Source organism: Anomaloglossus baeobatrachus, chromosome 7, assembly GCF_048569485.1.
Source record: "Anomaloglossus baeobatrachus isolate aAnoBae1 chromosome 7, aAnoBae1.hap1, whole genome shotgun sequence".
Classification (NCBI taxonomy): Eukaryota; Metazoa; Chordata; class Amphibia; order Anura; family Aromobatidae; genus Anomaloglossus; species Anomaloglossus baeobatrachus.
Genome location: NC_134359.1, coordinates 34,314,318 through 34,334,150, shown reverse-complemented (window position 1 = coordinate 34,334,150; position 19,833 = coordinate 34,314,318). Strand labels below are relative to the sequence as shown.

At 47.3% G+C, this 19,833-nt stretch overlaps 1 protein-coding gene across 2 annotated transcripts in view; it reads right to left on the bottom strand.

Annotated features, from left to right (window-relative positions):
- LOC142245840 (protein mono-ADP-ribosyltransferase PARP15-like) overlaps positions 1–19,833 on the bottom strand; it is a 446,514-nt gene that overhangs the window by 332,550 nt on the left and 94,131 nt on the right. For both annotated transcript variants that reach the window (XM_075318815.1, XM_075318814.1), the window contains exons 2-4: positions 12,441–12,607; positions 6,285–6,347; positions 4,801–4,974 (exon numbers count right to left, since the gene is read on the bottom strand). In XM_075318815.1, the coding sequence (XP_075174930.1) occupies positions 4,801–4,974; positions 6,285–6,347; positions 12,441–12,555 (352 nt within the window). In that variant the 5' untranslated portion in view covers positions 12,556–12,607. The remainder of the gene's footprint in view (positions 1–4,800; positions 4,975–6,284; positions 6,348–12,440; positions 12,608–19,833) is intronic.

Sequence of the window (19,833 nt, the reverse complement as noted above, 5' to 3'; positions counted from 1 at the left end):
GAGTCTGTGAGAAGTCTGAGGAGAGGCGTAGTAGTAGAAAGTGGAAGGACAGAAAAGACCTGCAGTAAGAACGGAGTGCTGTAATAAGGAGAGAGGACAGTGAGATGAGGAACCAGGAATTCCACGACCTGTGAGCCCCTGTGGAAGTACGAGACTCCAGGAACTGCAGCGTGTCCGGGGAAGGATGGAACCGAGCTCATCGACCTGAGCACAAGGCAGGGTGCAGATCCCTAGGACAGTGAGACCCTTTATGGACATTGTCAATTCTGCCGGGCGAGAAGATCTCCAAGGTCAATCGCCAACCCAAAAAGTCTGAAGCACAAGCAGCAAAGAGGGGACTGGAGACTGAACCCCTTAAATAGTCCAGGCTGCCTGCAATAGGACCAAGAGAAACAGAGGGGTCCCCAAGTAGCTCTAGGCCAAGGGAGCCCAACAACAACAAGTGTGCACGGAGGACAGCGATCCCAAGTCACAGCTGGCACGGACTACAAGGGGAGCGGATACACCTGGGACCGGCACCGGCGGGTTCAGGTACCACCACAGCAAAGTAAACAAGGCAAGTTAAACTACAACACTGGTGTGGACTGTTTCCTTGACGGCGTGCACTCACATAGACTATTTTCCCACTACAACCCCCTTCATTAACTTCTGGGGCCTGTCCCTGCTTGCGGAGGGCTCTAACCATCCAGGCTGCATCACTCCATCAGCCCCAGAAGAAACCTGCAGTGGCGGTCCCAAATAACCTGGCCGCACACCTTAAGTGGCGTAGTAGACAAAAATGCTTTTATTTTAATTTTCTTTTATTTAAAACCCCTTTTATTTACTCCAAAAGACACCACCAGGGTCACGGAACCGGACCACGCCATGACTGACGTCCCCGGACTAGTCTCGCCCGGTTATGAGTCCCCCAGCTCCGGGACGGGCGTGTCAGTTATAAACGTGTTTTTGGGGCGCTTTTTTTACGACAAATGCAGTTTTCTTTTCTTAATAAGGTGTGAAACCATATGTGTCCCATATGACCTCTGGATGGTCACTTTAAAGGGAACCTGTCAGGTGCAATATGCACCCAGAACCACAAGTATTTCTAAAGATCTTATATCATATGCTAATGAGCGCAGGGGTTAGTTACAAGGGTGTTACTTCCCCTGACTAATCCACCCACTTAGCATGTTAGTACACCCACAGGGATGTGCTAACATGGTATTCAATGCAGCATCACCAGCGGTGGCATGGGTACCTGTTGTGAACGTCGTCTGTATGGGTGCTGTTCTGAAGCTCCCTCTCATGGCCAGGAATTGTAGTGGAGCTGAATCTGAGCTTGTGACTCAGACAGGTGTCGGTGTTAATTGGGAATTGGGAAAGTCCTATTGCAGAAAAGTCTGGTCTATATAGGAGAGCACTTTTTGCCTGGCTGACGCTGGTTATAATTGTATATTCCTTGGTCTCTGTTCCTGGCCTGGAGTTTTGTCCTACTCTGTATCCCTGAGCAAGACGTCTGCAGATAAGTTCTCAGTTTTTTCCTTGCTTCCTGGTTTACACCTTAGGGTGTTGTTTTTCCTTGTTTTACTTTGTATCTGTTTTCTTGCAGGTGACGTTTTGTTTTAATTGTGTTGTGAGCATGGGGGTTTCCCCTTTGCTAGCTCTCATGCAGGAAAAGGGATTTTATCCCTGTCTGATTTGATTATTTGGTCTTCGGTATTTTTGTGTTCTTTTTTGGTATTTTGTTCTCCCATTATTTACAGGAGTACCTGATATAGTGGGGGTGAGGTGGTATGACCTCCAGGGCCTTTTTTACTATTAGGAGTTTGGTGTTTTTCTACAGGGATTTTGTACTGACTACAATCAGTTCCTTTCCTTTTCTTTGTATCAAGTTCGTTGGGCCTCACCTTTGCTAATTCTATTTTTCTTATCTGAGTATTGTGTTTTCCTACATCACTGTAATCTTTTTATGTGAGGGGCTACCTACTCCTTTGGGGACTACTCTGAGGCAGATTTCCTCATTCCATTCTGTGAGGCGTAGCTAGTTTCTCAGGCTGTGACGTGGCATCTAGGTGTTTAGGAACGCTCCACGGCTACTTCTAGTGTGGTCTGATAATCAGGGGATTGTGGTCAGCCCAGGTTCCAACTACTCCTGTTTCTTGGTGTTTTTTCACCAATGGGAGTTTTTTGTAATCTTCTACGGTTACCGGATCATAACACGTACCTGTGTCCGCTGTCTCCGCTGTTCAGAAGTCCCCATCACTTCCAGTCATGCGCACTAGACCTCGCTGAAGCCGGGACGTGTACACCTGGCTTTATAGTGTGCATGACCGGAAGTGCCAGGGACTCCCATGCACCCAACATTGTTTGCACATTTACGCGGGATTCCAACTGAAATCAACACCGTAGATATACATTGGCTGAATTTACCAGTTTGACTTGGGTTCACTTCACATCAAGATTTCACTCATAAACCGAAACCATGACACAAAGCCAGATTTGTCACATTACCGGTTGCCTAATGGACCACATTGACTAAGGGTAAGTTCACACAGTGCGTTTTTCGCGGCGTTTTTGCGCAGTTTTCGGGTGCGTTTTTGCTCAGAAAACTGCATGGCTTTGCTTCCCCAGCAAAGTCTATGAGTTTTCATTTTTGCTGTCTGCACACAGCGTTTTTTTTCAGCTGTGTTTTTGTGGTGCCACAAAAATGCAGCATGTCAATTATTCCTGCGTTTTTCACTGCGCTTTTCATCCATTGAGTGCAATGGGATGTTGAAAGACGCAATGAGAAACGCAAATAGAAATGCACTAAAACGCACCTAAGACCAAAAACGCAGCTATAAACGCAGGAGGTGGGTAGTAAAGTGACATGTACAGGAAGAGGATTCCGTCTGTCAGTAAACACAGAAGCGTGAATCCTCCCGGTACCGTCACCGCCGCTTCCACCTCCAGTCCTGTGCATGTATGCTGCCGTGCGGCGCCATGTCTGGGCGGGAGGTGGAGGCAGCTGCGAAATCAAAAGACTCCCGGTGCCATGCCCGCTCCCATCTCCTCCCGGTACTGCCTCTCGGGGTGTGTGCAGTCTCCCCGGGTACGTATGCCTGTAGGATGCAGGACCTGGCGATGGATCACCTGATGCATTCACCTGACGCATCAGCTGATCGTAAGTCTCGGGGTGACGCCAGCGGCCGGCCGGCTTAACCTGTCAGCGGATGCGTCAGGAGACTTCATCCCTGATTACCGGCAGCTGCTGCAGCGATCGGACGGGATCAGACTCGCTCTAGGAGCTGCCGGTAATCAGCACATAAGTGAGTATTTTTTTTTTTTTTTTTTTTTGCACCGATGCATCTGCTGATTGTATCAACGGCTTTTATACAATCAGCTGATGTGTGATGTGATTCAGGCACTTGATCCTGACACATCATCTGATCACTTTGACTTCCAGCAAACCGATCAGATGATATTGGATCCGGATTGGACGGCGCGGGACCCTTGACCCAGGATTACTGCGGAGGGGGGGCTCTTTATTTCAATAAAGATGAAGTCACTAATTGTGTTGTGTTTTATTTCTAATAAAAATATTTTTCTGTGTGTTGTGTTTTTTTTATCTTTACTAGAAATTCATGGTGGCCATGTCTAATATTGGCGTGACACCATGAATTTCGGGCTTAGGGCCAGCTGATAATATACAGCTAGCCCTAACCCCATTATTACCCAGTGAGCCACCCAGCATCAGGGCAGCTGGAAGAGTTGGATACAGCGCCAGAAGATGGCGCTTCTATGAAAGCGCCATTTTCTGGGGTGGCTGCGGACTGCAATTCGCAGCGGGGGTGCCCAGAAAGCATGGGCACCCTGCACTGTGGATTCCAATTCCCAGCTGCCTAGTTGTACCCGGCTGGACACAAAAATTAGGCGAAGCTCACGTCATTTTTTTTTTTTAATTATTTCATGAAATTCATGAAATAATTTAAAAAAAAGGGCTTCTCTATATTTTTGGTTCCCAGCCGGGTACAAATAGGCAGCTGGAGGTTGGGGGCAGCCCGTACCTGCCTGCTGTACCCGGCTAGTATACAAAAATATGGCGAAGCCCACATCATTTTTTTTGTTTGGGGAGGCAAAGAAATCCTGCATACAGTCCTGGAAGGAGGATGCTGAGCCTTGTAGTTTGACAGCTGCTGTCTGCTCTCCTGCATACTCTATTGGATGGAGGATGCTGAGCCTTGTAGTTCGACAGCTGCTGTCTGCTCTCCTGCATACACTATTGGATGGAGGATGCTAAGCCTTGTAGGTCTGCTCCCCCTGACTCTCCCTCCAGCATACAGTCCTGGATGGAGCATGCTGAGCCTTGTAGTTCTGCAGCTGCTGTCTGCTCTCCTGCATACACTATTGGATGGAGTATGCTGAGCCTTGTAGTTCTGCAGCTGTCTGTTCTCCTGCATACACTAGTGGAGAATGAAGAACATATTGAAGAAGGAAATGACATCAGACCATTTTTTTTTGTTCACTGATAAAAAACGCATAAAGACGCAGTGAGCAAAAACCCAGCAAAACGCAGCAAAAAAACGCACCAAATCGCGGCAAAAACGCGTGCGTTTTTGGCCGCGTTTTTTTGACGCAGGTGCGTTTTTGTGCGGTTTTTGCCGCAAAAACCGCACAAAAACGCAGCGTCAAAAAAACGCAGTGTGTGAACCTAGCCTTACGTTGGGGTGTGTTGAGTTCTGCTGATGTTATTTTGACTCATTACTTTTCTTTCCATCAGAAATGAACAAAAACACATACAGTACATATGATAATATGTCAGCTTGAAGAAACATTATTTACCTGTTCCCATTGCTGGGAGACTTACAGTCGCTATATTGTTTCTATCGCAGACTTTAAGAGCGTTCATCACCAAGACCACAAAGTTGTGTGGTTTTTCTGCAATTAGATGAATTATTTTCTTGCACTTCATATTTCCAGCTGAAGTCACAACGTAGCCATTATTGGGGAGTTTAGCTGAAAAACAAAGACATTTGTAATATATGTTTTCAATTGTAAAACCAAATAAAGAAACTAAAATGAAAAAAATAAAATAAATAAAAAAAATTAACCACACATAATTTTTTTAAATTTTTCATCTGTTGAGAAAAGAAGTGTTGGAAAAAAGAATCAGATATGTTGAATGATCATGGCAGAATATAAAAAAATATTTTTTTTAATTGATTTTTGTTAAAATCAGGTTCATTTTTATTAAACCAACAAGATTAAACAAGAAGACAATAAAATACTTTGTCACAAAAAAAGAAAAAAGAAAAGGCACATTTACATACATACATCAACTGAACATACAATGAACAGTGCCCCTGTGGTCACCACCTAGAAAACAATTCAAAGCTACAAATTGAAGATCGGTAGCGTTATTCTACCCGTGTCATGAATTCTTATACATCGTTTACCCATCCATCCCATATATTCCACATATATACATATTCCTGTCCTACGCCAATTAAATTATTAACCAGTTATAAGAAGAAGGACCTGGTCTCCTTCCTGAAGGAGCGTCAAAATTGATTTTTTACTGGCTGGTAATTTTGCGCCACTTATCTCAGAATATGTTCAGCTAAGCTCAAAGTAAAGGGAAATCTGTACATTGTTTCCACACGAGGAATTGACCACTGCAGAAATCTTTTTTTCTCCACACAATATTAAGGGGTACTTTGCACGCTGCGACATCGCAAGCCGATGCTGCGATGTCGAGCGCGATAGTCCCCGCCCCCGTCGTAGCAGCGATTTCTTGTGATTGCTGGCGTAGCGAACATTATCGCTACGCCAGCTTCACGTGCACTTACCTTCCCTGCGACGTTGCTCTGGCCGGCGATCCGCCTCCTTCCTAAGGGGGCGGGTCGTCGCGGCATCACAGCGACGTCACACGGCAGGCGGCCAATAGCAGCGGAGGGGCGGAGATGAGCAGGATGTAAACATCCCGCCCACCTCCTTCCTTCCGCATTACAGCCGGGACGCAGGTAGGAGATGCTCCTCTCTCCTGCGGCTTCATACACAGCGATGTGTGCTGCCGCAGGAACGAGGAACAACATCGTACCTGTTGCTGCAACGGCATTATGGAAATGTTGGACCCTACACCGATGATACGATAACGACGCTTTTGCGCTCATTAATCGTATCAAAAAGGATTTGCACACTACGATATCGACTGTGACGCCGGATGTGCGTCACTTTTGATTTGACCCCACCGACATCGCACCTGCGATGTTGTAGTGTGCAAATCCCCCCTAAGAGGTGTTAATATAGAAGGCAAGCTGACATACCTAGACGTTCATATTCTTCCTTTATGTTGCCACCTGCTGCATCAAAGATTGCTTTAGATACACCTAAAAGTATATACAAAAAATGAATAATTTATATACTGTCATTATATTTCTTAGAGCATTCTGAACAAATGGCAATTTGTCGTCACCTATTAAACAGCAAACAAAGTGGATTACCATATTACAATCTAAAGTGCATTCATTATGAAATAGATCTCAGACTAGTGCACTTTTCCTTGAAACTCTTTGTCGGAATGGCATAGACCTTTGTAAAGGTTTAAGCTCAGTCTTTGCCCACTTAGCTGGATGGACTCTACAATTTGAGCCATATATGTTTGATTCTGAAATGCAATTCAGGTATACAGGAGAGAATGGGATTTTTGCTGCGCTCAGACCACAATGCTTGTATGGATTTAATTTATGTCTTTTTCATTTTATTCCATGTAGGTACAGGTAAACGCGTTTCAAGGGACTCAGCCCTCTTCATCAGGACAGCAGACCAAAAGAACATAAATATTTTTATGTATTTTTGGTCTGCTGCCCTGATGAACAAGGCTGAGTCCCTTGAAACGCGTTTACCTGTACCTACATGGAATAAAATGAAAAAGACATACATTAAATCCATACGAGCATTGTGGTCTGAGCGCAGCAAAAATCCCATTCTCTCCTGTATACCTGATTTGCCTACCTCGGGGAGATGCAGCTAAGCACCTTTTCAGCTATTATAGGGGTTGTGACTGGCACAACCGCTATAGGTGAGTTGACTTTACTTTTATGCACAAGTGGTTTATCGGTTAAGACCCTATTGCGCTTTCCTTTCTGCAGTTCCTGTACTTGACTCTGAAATGCGGCATACTTTAAACTGCCAGGGACTAAACCGCACAAGAGACTAGTTGGACAGGCGTTTCCCCAGCAGTTTCTTCCTGCCCTCTCACCTTGAGTGACAGGTCTCTCCACGCATGAATGTATAGGAGAAACAGGTCACTCCAGGGCAGAGGGTGGGGAGATGCTGCTGGGGACCTCCATGTCTGACTAGTCGTCCATGCAGCACAGTCTCTGGCTTCTTTTAAAGCATGCAGCCTTTTAGGCTATGTGTCCACGGTAGAATGTTGCTGCGGATTTTTCTGCATGAAAATCCGCGACTTTCCCGGCAAATCCGCACCTTTTCAAAGGTGCGGATTTACCGCGGAATTGCCGCGGATTTTGGTGCGGATTTTTTTTTTTTTTCCCCAATTCTGAAGGCAAAATCCGGATCAAAATCCGCAACAATAATTGACATGTTGCAGATTTTTCCGGATCAAAATCCGCGGCAAATCCGCCGCGGAAAAATCCGCAACATGGACACAGCATTTCCAAAATGCCATAGAAATGGCTGGGAAGTGCCGCTGCTGCAGATTTTCGGAAAATCCGCGGCTTTTCCGCGAGAAATCCGCGGCAAAATCCGCACATTTTCCACAGCATGGACACATAGCCTTAGAGTCAAACATACATGTGTAGCCAGTGTCTAATCCATGGTGTCCATGAATCAGCCAGCATAGATCAGCTGTTAGGTTCCCTTTAAGAGAATTATCCATTGAAAACATAATCTGACCATCATGACCAAAAAGCTCATAACAATTTTTAAAGGCAACCTGTCATTACATTCCTGGGCAGAAGAAATCACAAACAGGTATTTTTTTAGCCTGAACTGCTGGGAGAGACCTGACCAGTCCAGCGACCAGCTCCAGATGGTTGATAGGTCTCTGGGTACATAAACACGTGAGATACCTGTCAATTAATTGCAGCAATATGAGTCACAAGGCTGTATGTCACCCATAACAGCTCAGTATTTATAACTAGTGATCAATGAGATCTGTCGTGCTTGACACTCATAATGAGTACTATTTATGAATACCGAGCATGGTAGTGCCCGCTCATCACTAGTTACGAGTACTGAGCCCCCGAGCATGGTAGTGCCCACTCATCACTAGTTACGAGTACTGAGCCCCCGAGCATGGTAGTGCTCACTCATCACTAGTTACCAGTACTGAGCACCCGAGCATGGTAGTGCTCACTCATAACTAGTTACTAGTACTGAGCACCTGAGCATGGTAGTGCCCGCTCATCACTAGTTACGAGTACTGAGCACCTGAGCATGGTAGTGCTCGCTCATCACTAGTTACGAGTAATGAGCACCCGAGCATGGTAGTGCCCGCTCATCACTAGTTATGAGTACTGAGCACCCGAGCATGGTAGTGCTCACTCATCACTAGTTACGAGTACTGAGCCCCCGAGCATGGTAGTGCTCACTCATCACTAGTTACGAGTACTGAGCACCCGAGCATGGTAGTGCTCACTCATAACTAGTTACTAGTACTGAGCACCTGAGCATGGTAGTGCCCGCTCATCACTAGTTACGAGTACTGAGCACCCGAGCATGGTAGTGCTCACTCATAACTAGTTACTAGTACTGAGCACCTGAGCATGGTAGTGCTCACTCATCACTAGTTACGAGTACCGAGCACCGAGCATGGTAGTGCTCACTCATCACTAGTTACGAGTACTGAGCCCCCGAGCATGGTAGTGCTCACTCATCACTAGTTACGAGTACTGAGCCCCCGAGCATGGTAGTGCTCACTCATCACTAGTTACGAGTACTGAGCACCCGAGCATGGTAGTGCCCGCTCATCACTAGTTAGCAGTACTGAGCACCTGAGCATGGTAGTGCTCACTCATCACTAGTTACGAGTACTGAGCCCCCGAGCATGGTAGTGCCCACTCATCACTAGTTACGAGTACTGAGCCCCCGAGCATGGTAGTGCTCACTCATCACTAGTTACGAGTACTGAGCCCCCGAGCATGGTAGTGCTCACTCATCACTAGTTACGAGTACTGAGCACCCGAGCATGGTAGTGCTCACTCATAACTAGTTACTAGTACTGAGCACCTGAGCATGGTAGTGCCCGCTCATCACTAGTTACGAGTACTGAGCACCCGAGCATGGTAGTGCTCACTCATAACTAGTTACTAGTACTGAGCACCTGAGCATGGTAGTGCTCACTCATCACTAGTTACGAGTACCGAGCACCGAGCATGGTAGTGCTCACTCATCACTAGTTACGAGTACTGAGCCCCCGAGCATGGTAGTGCTCACTCATCACTAGTTACGAGTACTGAGCACCCGAGCATGGTAGTGCCCGCTCATCACTAGTTAGCAGTACTGAGCACCTGAGCATGGTAGTGCTCACTCATCACTAGTTACGAGTACCGAGCACCGAGCATGGTAGTGCTCGCTCATCACTAGTTACGAGTACTGAGCACCCGAGCATGGTAGTGCCCGCTCATCACTAGTTACGAGTACTGAGCACCCGAGCATGGTAGTGCTCACTCATCACTAGTTACGAGTACTGAGCACCCGAGAATGGTAGTGCTCAATCATCACTAGTTACTAGTACTGAGCACCTGAGCATGATAGTGCTCACTCATCGCTAGTTACGAGTACCGAGCACCGAGCATGGTAGTGCCCGCTCATCACTAGTTACGAGTACCGAGCACCCGAGCATGGTAGTGCTCACTCATCACTAGTTACGAGTACTGAGCCCCCGAGCATGGTAGTGCTCACTCATCACTAGTTACTAGTACTGAGCCCCTGAGCATGGTAGTGCTCACTCATCACTAGTTACGAGTACCGAGCACCTGAGCATGGTAGTGCCCGCTCATCACTAGTTACGAGTACTGAGCACCTGAGCATGGTAGTGCTCACTCATCACTAGTTACGAGTACTGAGCCCCCGAGCATGGTAGTGCTCACTCATCACTAGTTACTAGTACTGAGCCCCTGAGCATGGTAGTGCTCACTCATCGCTAGTTACGAGTACCGAGCACCGAGCATGGTAGTGCTCACTCATCACTAGTTACGAGTACCGAGCACCTGAGCATGGTAGTGCTCGCTCATCACTAGTTACGAGTACTGAGCACCCGAGCATGGTAGTGCCCGCTCATCACTAGTTACGAGTACTGAGCACCTGAGCATGGTAGTGCCCGCTCATCACTAGTTACGAGTACTGAGCACCCGAGCATGGTAGTGCCCGCTCATCACTAGTTACGAGTACAGAGCACCTGAGCATGGTAGTGCCCGCTCATCACTAGTTACGAGTACTGAGCACCTGAGCATAGTAGTGCTCACTCATCACTAGTTACGAGTAGTGAGCACCAGAGCATGGTAGTGCTCACTCATCACTAGTTACGAGTACCGAGCACCTGAGCATGGTAGTGCTCACTCATCACTAGTTACGAGTACTGAGCACCTGAGCATGGTAGTGCTCGCTCATCACTAGTTACCAGTACCGAGCAGGACAGAGCTCTTTCATCTCTAGTTATGAATATTGAGCTGTTACGGGTGACAGTCTTGTGACTCAGATTGCTGAACAAAAGCTGTGATTTTTTATTTTGAAATCCTTAAAAAGTGAATAGAGCACAGACATTTCGGTCCTAATACCTTGGACCTTCATCAATGTGCATACTGGAGTTCATTTGTGGCTTAGGGGTGCTTCACACACAGCGAGATCGCTACTGAGATCGCTGCTGAGTCACGGTTTTTGTGACCTCATGAGCGATCTCGCTGTGTGTGACACTGAGCAGCGATCTGGCCCCTGCTGTGAGATCGCTGCTCGTTACACACAGCCCTGGTTCGTTTTTTTATTGTTGCTCTCCCGCTGATAAGCACACATCGCTGTGTGTGACAGCGAGAGAGCAACAATCCTGAATGTGCAGGGAGCAGGAGCCGGCGTCTGACAACCTTCGGTAAGCTGTAACTACTGGTAAACATCGGGTAACCAAGGTGGTTACCCGATATTTACCTTCGTTACCAGCCTCTGCAGCTCTCACGCTGCCAGTGCCGGCTCCTGCTCCCTGCACACGCTAAGCTAAGCGGTGTGCGCTGGTAACTAAGGTAAACATCGGGTAACCATACCCGATGTTTACCTTAGTTACCAGTGTCCGCAGCTTTCAGACACCGGCTCCGTGCAAGCGCAGCGTCGCTTGCACGTCGCTGCTGGCTGGGGGCTGGTCATTGGTCGCTGGTGAGACCTGCCTGTTTGACAGCTCACCAGTGACCATGTAGCGATGCAGCAGCGATCCTGACCAGGTCAGATCGCTGGTGGGATCGCTGCTGCATCGCTAAAGTGTGAAGGTACCCTTAGTTTCATAGATGCTGATAAGGAGCCTGTGGTGTCCACCGCTGTGTCAGGCAGCTTTTGCTCAGCAATCTGAGTGCCACGTCTCTCTTTCATACCATACTAAGGGATTGAATCCTACTTGGGCAACACAATGGAAGTGCCGTGGTCATTCTTCACATTCAGATAGTCTTGTGGTGTCCGTAAGTAGAACTTCCCAGCATTTGGCTGTGCAAAATTCTCCCTGACTTTCTATTATTCCTGCTGTCAGTATACAGTGTACTAGGTATCTCCTCTGTTGGGTTTTCATCCTTTTCCCTTTAGGACCCAGTGGAGCTCCTATTCCCATCAGGTGCTAATCATCTGTATTTCACCTTGGGTTTAAATACTGTCATTTTCCCTGGACTGATGCTGGTGATAGTATTCAGTTCCTTCACAAACTCTGAATGCAAGCAGGTGGCTTGTACTCATCGGGAGGATCTGCTCTTTGCTGAACTTCCTGAGGCATCTGGAGATAAGTTATTCATGCGCTTTACCCATGTCTGTGCTCCCTGTGTTTTCTTTAGTGGAATTGACAAAGAGCTCACCCCACCCGTTTCCTATCTAGGGCCTAGCTCTAGAGTAATTATAGGGTCAGGTATCCAGCTCGGCGCACAGGTGCAGAACCTATCTAGGGTGATGAGGGACCCCAGGGACCAGTGGTAGGTTTGGTCAGGGGTCACCATCTCCCCCTTCCCTAGACGCAGGGTTTCCCTTCCTCTGTTTGCTTGGTATTCCCTCGTACCTAGCGTGACATGAGCACCCAAGCATGGTAGTGCTCGTTCACAAATAGTACTTACCACTAGTGGAAAAACTTCAATACAAAATAATTTCAGAAAAACAATAAAAAACACTTTGAAAAACTGAAGTGTGCACATAGCCTTTGTACTAACAACAAGCTCGGTGAGCAGATATCAATAGCTACAGTTGATCTGAGCATTTTTATTATTGGTAAAGCTTCTTACCAGAGCTGCGGTTACATTTTGTATTCATTAAGTTCACTACGGCGTCTGTAGTTTCCTCAGTGATGTCCCCCTTTATCAACTTCACAGATGTTTCAAACACCTTTATTTCAATCATGATGGCGTTTTTCCCCTGAGCTCAAATGCTGGTTACTGCGTTACAACAGGACCTGAAAAAACATCAACAAATAACATTAGCGATAACAGAATAAAAGTCAGTAATTTATAAAGAAAAATGTGCAACTTTCCATTCCTCCTGCCCATAAGGGCTACAATGAGACAATAGTATGGTGGTGTTATTCTGTCATGATGGGAACTAACTGGTCATGGTATTGCAGTATTATTTAAAGGTGTTGGCCGCTTTCAAAAAACGTTTGCCTCCAGACTTACTTTGTTGTAAAAGCAAAAAAACCAAACCATGTGTGGCACCCCAGCAAGCTGGGAGCCACAGTAGTGTTGCCCTCCTCACAGGGGGTGATGCTATGCCTGTAAGCAAGGGGGGGGAGGTCTCCCATGCTAGGTACACTAACATTCAACAGTCAACACTTCCTACCTCCTGGCCAGTAGGGGGAGCTCAACCCGTTTTGAGGGGAACTTCACTGTGCTTACTGGCCTGGAGGAGGTGTTAGATAAATACACACAGGAACAGAAAGTGAAATACCCCAGACCAAGAGAGGCAAGGAGCAAGGATAGTCACTTAAAGAGAGCTATATAAAGAGAAGGGATGCACACCAGTGACTATGTAAGGGGAATACATGTAATAACAGAAACTGCTGTGGGAATACTGGCATGAAAAATACAATAGCTATATCTGAAAATGAAAATATGACAATAGAATCTGCATAACTGCCATGAACATATGAATAAAGAGAAATTTAGCTATTGAATTGTTCAATACAACAGAGCCCCAAAACCTCGTCACGGTATTCTCCTACATTGGGGTCCCTAGCTAATGTGTGTCCTCTCATACAGTTAAAAAACTTACCATGTATGTGTGGCGCCCCTGACCTGGTCAGGCACCACTGAGTACTGCACCCATGCTGGGGCAGTACTTCCAGGTAATCCTAAAGGCTGGGATAGGGTGTGTATGCACAGACACATAGCAACCAGGTCTCCCACACCTTGAGATGGGACCCTTGGGCAGACCCAACAGGGGGGCCTTCCTCCATAGCTCATCAAGGGGTGTAGTGGAGGGGCTGGAAGCTAAGTTGCAGAGGCTGTCAGGAAAGTAGGAGGAGGGCCAGTCTGGTAGCAGTGAGTGGCGGATGGTAGGAGACGCAAGCACGCACACACGCTAGTCAGACCCTGCACGTGGAGTAGCCGTTAGCGGGGGAGAACGATTACCAGATAGTCATTCAGAAAGACGCGCTGAGAGAGACAGTCAGCCGGTCGAGTACGGGGACTCCTGGTGACTAGGCACGCACGGGGAACAGGTACCTGGAGTAGACGTCCATTTATTGATCTGCTAAACCTGCCGGTGAGGGGAACTACAAGTCCCTTACCAACCATCTAGAGTCCGAGCCTCAGCAGCAACGAGGGGGCCCATAAGGGGGATCGAGCCTGGAACCATCTCACTTGGTCCACTCTGCCGGCAAATGGGCCAAAAAGGGGAGAAAAGGCAGTAGCGACTTCCCTGGATGAATCCCACGGTACTTCAAGTCAGGGGTTATCCTAAACAAGAAGCACTAGAAAGGCGAGTTAATGGTTACCCTTAGACCAGCCTAAAGGATACCTGGTTTCACCTGGTTTAGTCTCAGCAGCGCCCGGGTTCCTCACAAAACATCTGAAAGTGAGTAAAGAACAGTTGAAAGACATTTCGGACTGAGACTGAGTTATTCTGGGACCTGTTGTTCTACCCACCCAAGCCCCTGGGGCCAGCCTCACTCACGGGAGGCCACACCATCCGACTGCAGACACTATCAGCCCCAGACACTTGTTAAATCTGCAGTGGCAGTCACCCATATCCCTGACCGCAAACCGTGACTCAAACATATATAAAACTGACATACCTGCTGCCAGAAATACCCAAATGAAGACCCTGCCGTGTCCCTGAAGGTGGAGTGATATCCCTGAGGCGACTGCTGCAGGTGGGCTTCACATTTGGCGTCACAAATAGGATCAAGGACTAGACCTGTTTAGACAGGTGACAGTGCGCCTCAGCGGTCCGATCGAAAAATTTGAACCGCCGCCATTTTGTTGCTGTTAAAAGCGCGTGATTTTAGAAGCTGCAGCCCGCGCAGAAGGAAGGTAACTGCCCATGGAGAGGAGTGACAGTCCCAGCATGGAGATAGTGCTCTGACACAGTGAAAGGAGAAGATGAGGGCGGATCTGTCCCCGGACTGTGGGGACGTCCCAGTCCTGTGGGAGGAGAACAACCAAAAACGAAACCAAGACTAAAGCTTGACCAGAACCTGATGAGCAACGGTAGAGACAAGATGGCGTTTGCAGAAGGTGACAAGGGAGAGCAGGGTTGGACCAGGCCCATGACTGCAGAGGAGCTGGAGGCAGAAGTGGAAAGAATCGCTAACTGTATGGAGGAGCAGCAGAAGCGAGAGATAGCCGCCTGGAAGAAGAGAATGTTAACGTCGGTCCGAAACCTGAGGCTTTCCATGCAGAGGGGCCCGCCTGGAGGCGCCACCCATGCTCTACCTGATCCATGTTTAGCAACAGCAACCCTGCCACTGGAAGTCTCCGGCCCCGGGTGAGTCCAAAACTGCCTCTGTTCCACCTGGAATGATGACCCCACCGGCATTACCATCAGAAGCCGGTGCGATGTCCGGTGCGACACGGCCAGACCAGACCAGGCCGCAACGCCTCCTGTGCCAGTTGCCCGACCAGAGGTGGTCACATCGCCCCAGTCGCTGACTGGGGATCCAGTTCCTGTCCCTAGACCAGAGGCGGTCACAGCGCCCCAGTCGCTGACTGGGGAACCAGCATCTGCGCCCCGACTTGAAGTGGACACAGTGCCTACACAAATAAAGAAAGACCCGCAACCTTTGCCCTTGGCTCACCTGGTTGCCAGGTACATCATCCACAAGCTGCTATCCCGACCAGAAGCGGTCCCAGCACCCTCTCCGCTGGAGAGGGATTCCTTATCCTGCCTGGCTACTGAAGGCTCACCCCCAGAGCTGCTACTCGCCCAACCGAAGGAGGTCACAGCACCCTCTGAGAGAGAGGGAGGCCATGAGGTTGCGTTGCTGTTCCCCAACGGCGGGCCAGACACCAGGCCAGAGGTCCCCTCCACCGTGGGGTAGTGGAGGAATTCAACTGCCGCACGGGGTGGGGCTTTATAGTGGAGGCCGCAGTGAAGGAGGGGATCTTCGTATCCAGACGGGACTAGAGTTGAGCGATGTTCGAGTTGAACGGTTTGCCAATTTCAAGTTCGAGTGATTTTGGGCGATGTTCGAGTCATTCGACGAACTCGAACGATTTGCTTAAAGCTCGGCAGTTCGAGTTACCGTTCGAGAACGGTTCGATCACCAAAAGCCTGGCTTTTCACAGTAAGTATGTGTGCGCGTTGTGTATTTGCATGCGTCCTGCGTCCTCAGCACAAGCCCTCTCTCTTTCCTACTCACCGATCACGGGCGCGAGGCTGCACGGCTGTCACAAAGTTCCGGCGGCTTTTCCTCTTTTGAAAATGGCTGCCGCTCATTATTCAATCTGGTATTCCCTGCCTTCCCCGCCCACCAGCGTCCATGATTGGTTGCAGTCAGACACGCCCCCACGATGAGTGACAGCTGTCTCACTGCAACCAATCACAGCCGCTGGCGGGCGGGTCTATATCGTGCAGTAAAATAAATAAATAATAAAAAAAAATGCGGTTCCCCCCAATTTTGATACCAGCCAGGATAAAGCCACATGGCTGGAGGCTGGTATTGTCAGGATGGGAAGCACCACGTTATGGGGAGCCCACCACCCTAACAATATCACCCAGCAGCCGCCCAGAATTGCCGCATTCATTGCCTTCCAGCAAACCGATCAGATGATATTGGATCCGGATTGGACGGCGTGGGACCCTTGACCCAGGATTACTGCTGAGGGGGGTTCTTTATTTCAATAAAGATGGAGTCACTAATTGTGTTGTTTTTTATTTCTAATAAAAATATTTTTCTGTGTTGTGTTTTTTTTATTTGTACTAGAAATTCATGGTGGCCATGTCTAATATTGGCGTGACACCATGAATTTCGTTGATAATATACAGCTAGGCCTAACCCCATTATTACCCAGCGAGCCACCCATCACCAGGGCAGTTGAAAGAGTTGGATACAGCGCCAGAAGATGGCGCTTCTATGAAAGCGCCATTTTCTGGGGCGGCTGTGGACTGCAATTCGCAACAGGAGTGCCCAGAGAGCTTGGGCACCCTGCGCTGCGGATTCCAATCCCCAGCTGCCTAGTTGTACCTGGCTGGACACAAAAATTGGGCGAAGCCCACATCATTTTTTTTTTTTTAATTATTTCATGAAATTCATGAAATAATTAAAAAAGAAAAAGGGCTTCTCTATATTTTTGGTTCCCAGCCGGGTACAAATAGGCAGCTGGGGGTTGGGGCTAGCATACAAAAACATGGCGAAGCCCACGCAATTTTTTTGGGGGGGAAAAACTCCTGCATACAGTCCTTGATGGAGTATGCTGAGCCCTGTAGTTCTGCAGCTGCTGTCTGCTGTCTGTCTGTATGGAGGAGAGCAGACAGCAGCTGCAGAACTACAAGGCTCAGCATCCTCCATCCAGGACTGTATGCTGGAGGGAAAGGCAGGGGGAGCAGAACTGCAAGGCTCAGCATTCTTCATCTATTAGTGTAGACAGGAGAGCAGACAGCAGCTGCAGAACTACAAGGCTCAGCATACTCCATCCAGGACTGTATGCAAGAGTTTTTTGCCCACCAAAAAAATGACGTGGGCTTCGCCATATTTTTGTATGCTAGCCAGGTACAGCAGAAGAAGACCCTGCGGTGTCCCTAAAGGTGGAGTGATGTCCCTGAGGCGACTGCTGCAGGTGGGCTTCACATATGAGAAGCTGAGACCCAGGCTATATATGTATAATGTGAATTGGCAATAAGTTTGGGTGGGGACAGGTTCACAAACAAAAAACTACAAACTAATTAAGAAATAACGTCTGGAACAGCATTCTAAAGGGGGCTTTACACGCTGCAACATCGCTAGCGATGTTGCTAGCGTTCACACCCGCCTCCATCGTATGTGCATCACGGGCAAATCGTTGCCCGTGGTGGAAAAACTCGCTGCTACCCGTAACACATACTTACCTTCCTAATGACGTTGCTGTGGCCGGCGAACAGCCTCCTTTCTAAGGGGAGCGGAGGGGCAGAGAGCAGCTGCAGGAAAGTCATGCCCAATTTGTTGCTGGATGACACAGGTACGGTGTTGTTCGTCGTTCCTGGGGTGTCACACGTAACAATGTGAGCTGCCTCAGGTACGACGAACAACTTGCGTCCAGAACAAGGAACGATATTTGGGAAATGGATGACGTGTCAACGATCAACGATTAGGTGAGTATTTTACATCGTTAGTGGTCGCTCGTATGTGTTACACGCAACGACGTCGCTAACGAGGCCGGATGTGCGTCACGAATTCCGTGACCCCAACGACATCTCGTTAGCGATGTTGTTGCCTGTAAAGCCCCCTTTAGTCTGAACTGGATGCAAAGACCCTAAAAAAATATTCAATAGCTAACTTTCTCTTTATTCTTAAGTTCATGAGTGCTGAGCGTGCGAGGTGCTGCAGCAAAGTGCAGGGATTGCAGATAAGTGTGGCATAGTTGAGACACAATCTCATAGTTTGACACAAGAACATAGTTTGAATTTATCCTTATACGTTTCCCAAGAAAATGGTCAGACGGATGGAGGAGCTTTTACACTAGGATCTGGGGGGAAGGAGGGTAGTGGAGCAAAAAAGGGGATCGATAGAGCCGATAGAGACAGTGAGACGGTAGGGGTCAATGAAGGATTAGGGGGGATGGTACATGCAAGGAACGTAGGGCGGCTAGGAGTAATAAAGGTGTTAATAGTATTAAATGTCTACTGGCAAATGCAAGAAGTCTTGCAAACAAAATGAATGAATTGGATACTTTTTTGTCAACCATTGATTATGATGTGGTGGGCATTACGGAAACCTGGCTGGATGAAAGCCATGACTGGGTGACAAACATACAGGGTTATACTACATTTAGGAAGGACAGGAAAGGCCAAAAAAAAGTGGTGGGGTGTGTATATTTATCAAATACAACCTAAAATCTGTGTTGAATGATGACATTGGGGGGAACTGCAACAATGTAAAGTCAGTATGGGTAAATAAATGTACATGGGGAGGGGAATAATGGAAAAATGCTAATTGAAGTTTGCTATAAGCCTCCTAACATACCTGAACAGGTAGAGGGTGAAATGCTGGAACAAATTGAAAAGGCAGCTAATAATAATAATAATAATCTGGTTCTTATTATGGGGGATTTCAACTATCCAGACATACAGTGGGACATAGAATCTTCTGGTTGTGCTAAAAGCTGTAAGTTCTTATCTACTATTCAAGACAATTTCCTCTCTCAGATGGTAGATGAACCGACGAGGGGAGATAATTTGCTAGATCTGGTCCTGTCAAATAGACCGGATACAATTTCAGATCTACAGGTCCGAGAGCACTTGGGCACCAGCGATCATAATATGGTAAGCTTCAAAGTAATATTCAATAGAACATTTCAAATGGGAAATGCTAAAACCTGGAATTTTAGGAAAGCTGATTTCAACAAATGAAGGGAAGAGCTTAAATGTGTAGATTGGGACAAAGTCATGGTAACTGGGGATACTGAACATAAATGGGGAAAGTTTAAGGATATATTGCTAGAGTCCTGTAAAAAACTTATACCCTCTGGTAATAAAATGTCCAGGAATAAAAAGAATCCACTATGGATAAATAGGACTGTACAAAGTATAATAAAACAAAAACAAAGGGCGTTTAAAATCTTAAAGGCTGAGAATACAGAAATAGCATTTCAGAAGTATAAAGATATCAATAGGAAATGCAAAAAAGAAATCAAACAAGCAAAATTAGCTGCTGAAACAAAAATCGCCAATGACATTAATATAAATCCCAAAATCTGTTATAAATACATTAATGCAAAAAGGAAAACAAAGGATAGTATCGGTCCCTAAAATATAATAACAAGTTAGTTATAGAGGACAAACATAAGACTGAGATATTAAATAGGCATTTCTCATCTGTGTTCACCAAGGAACTGACTGTACCAGGGATCATTCAACAAGTGAAAAATCAAAGTTCACCACCCGATATAATTAATTTAACACAAGAAGAGGTATGCCTACGTCTGAGTAAATTAAACATTGACAAATCCCCAGGGCCAGATGGCATTCATCCACGAATATTGAGGG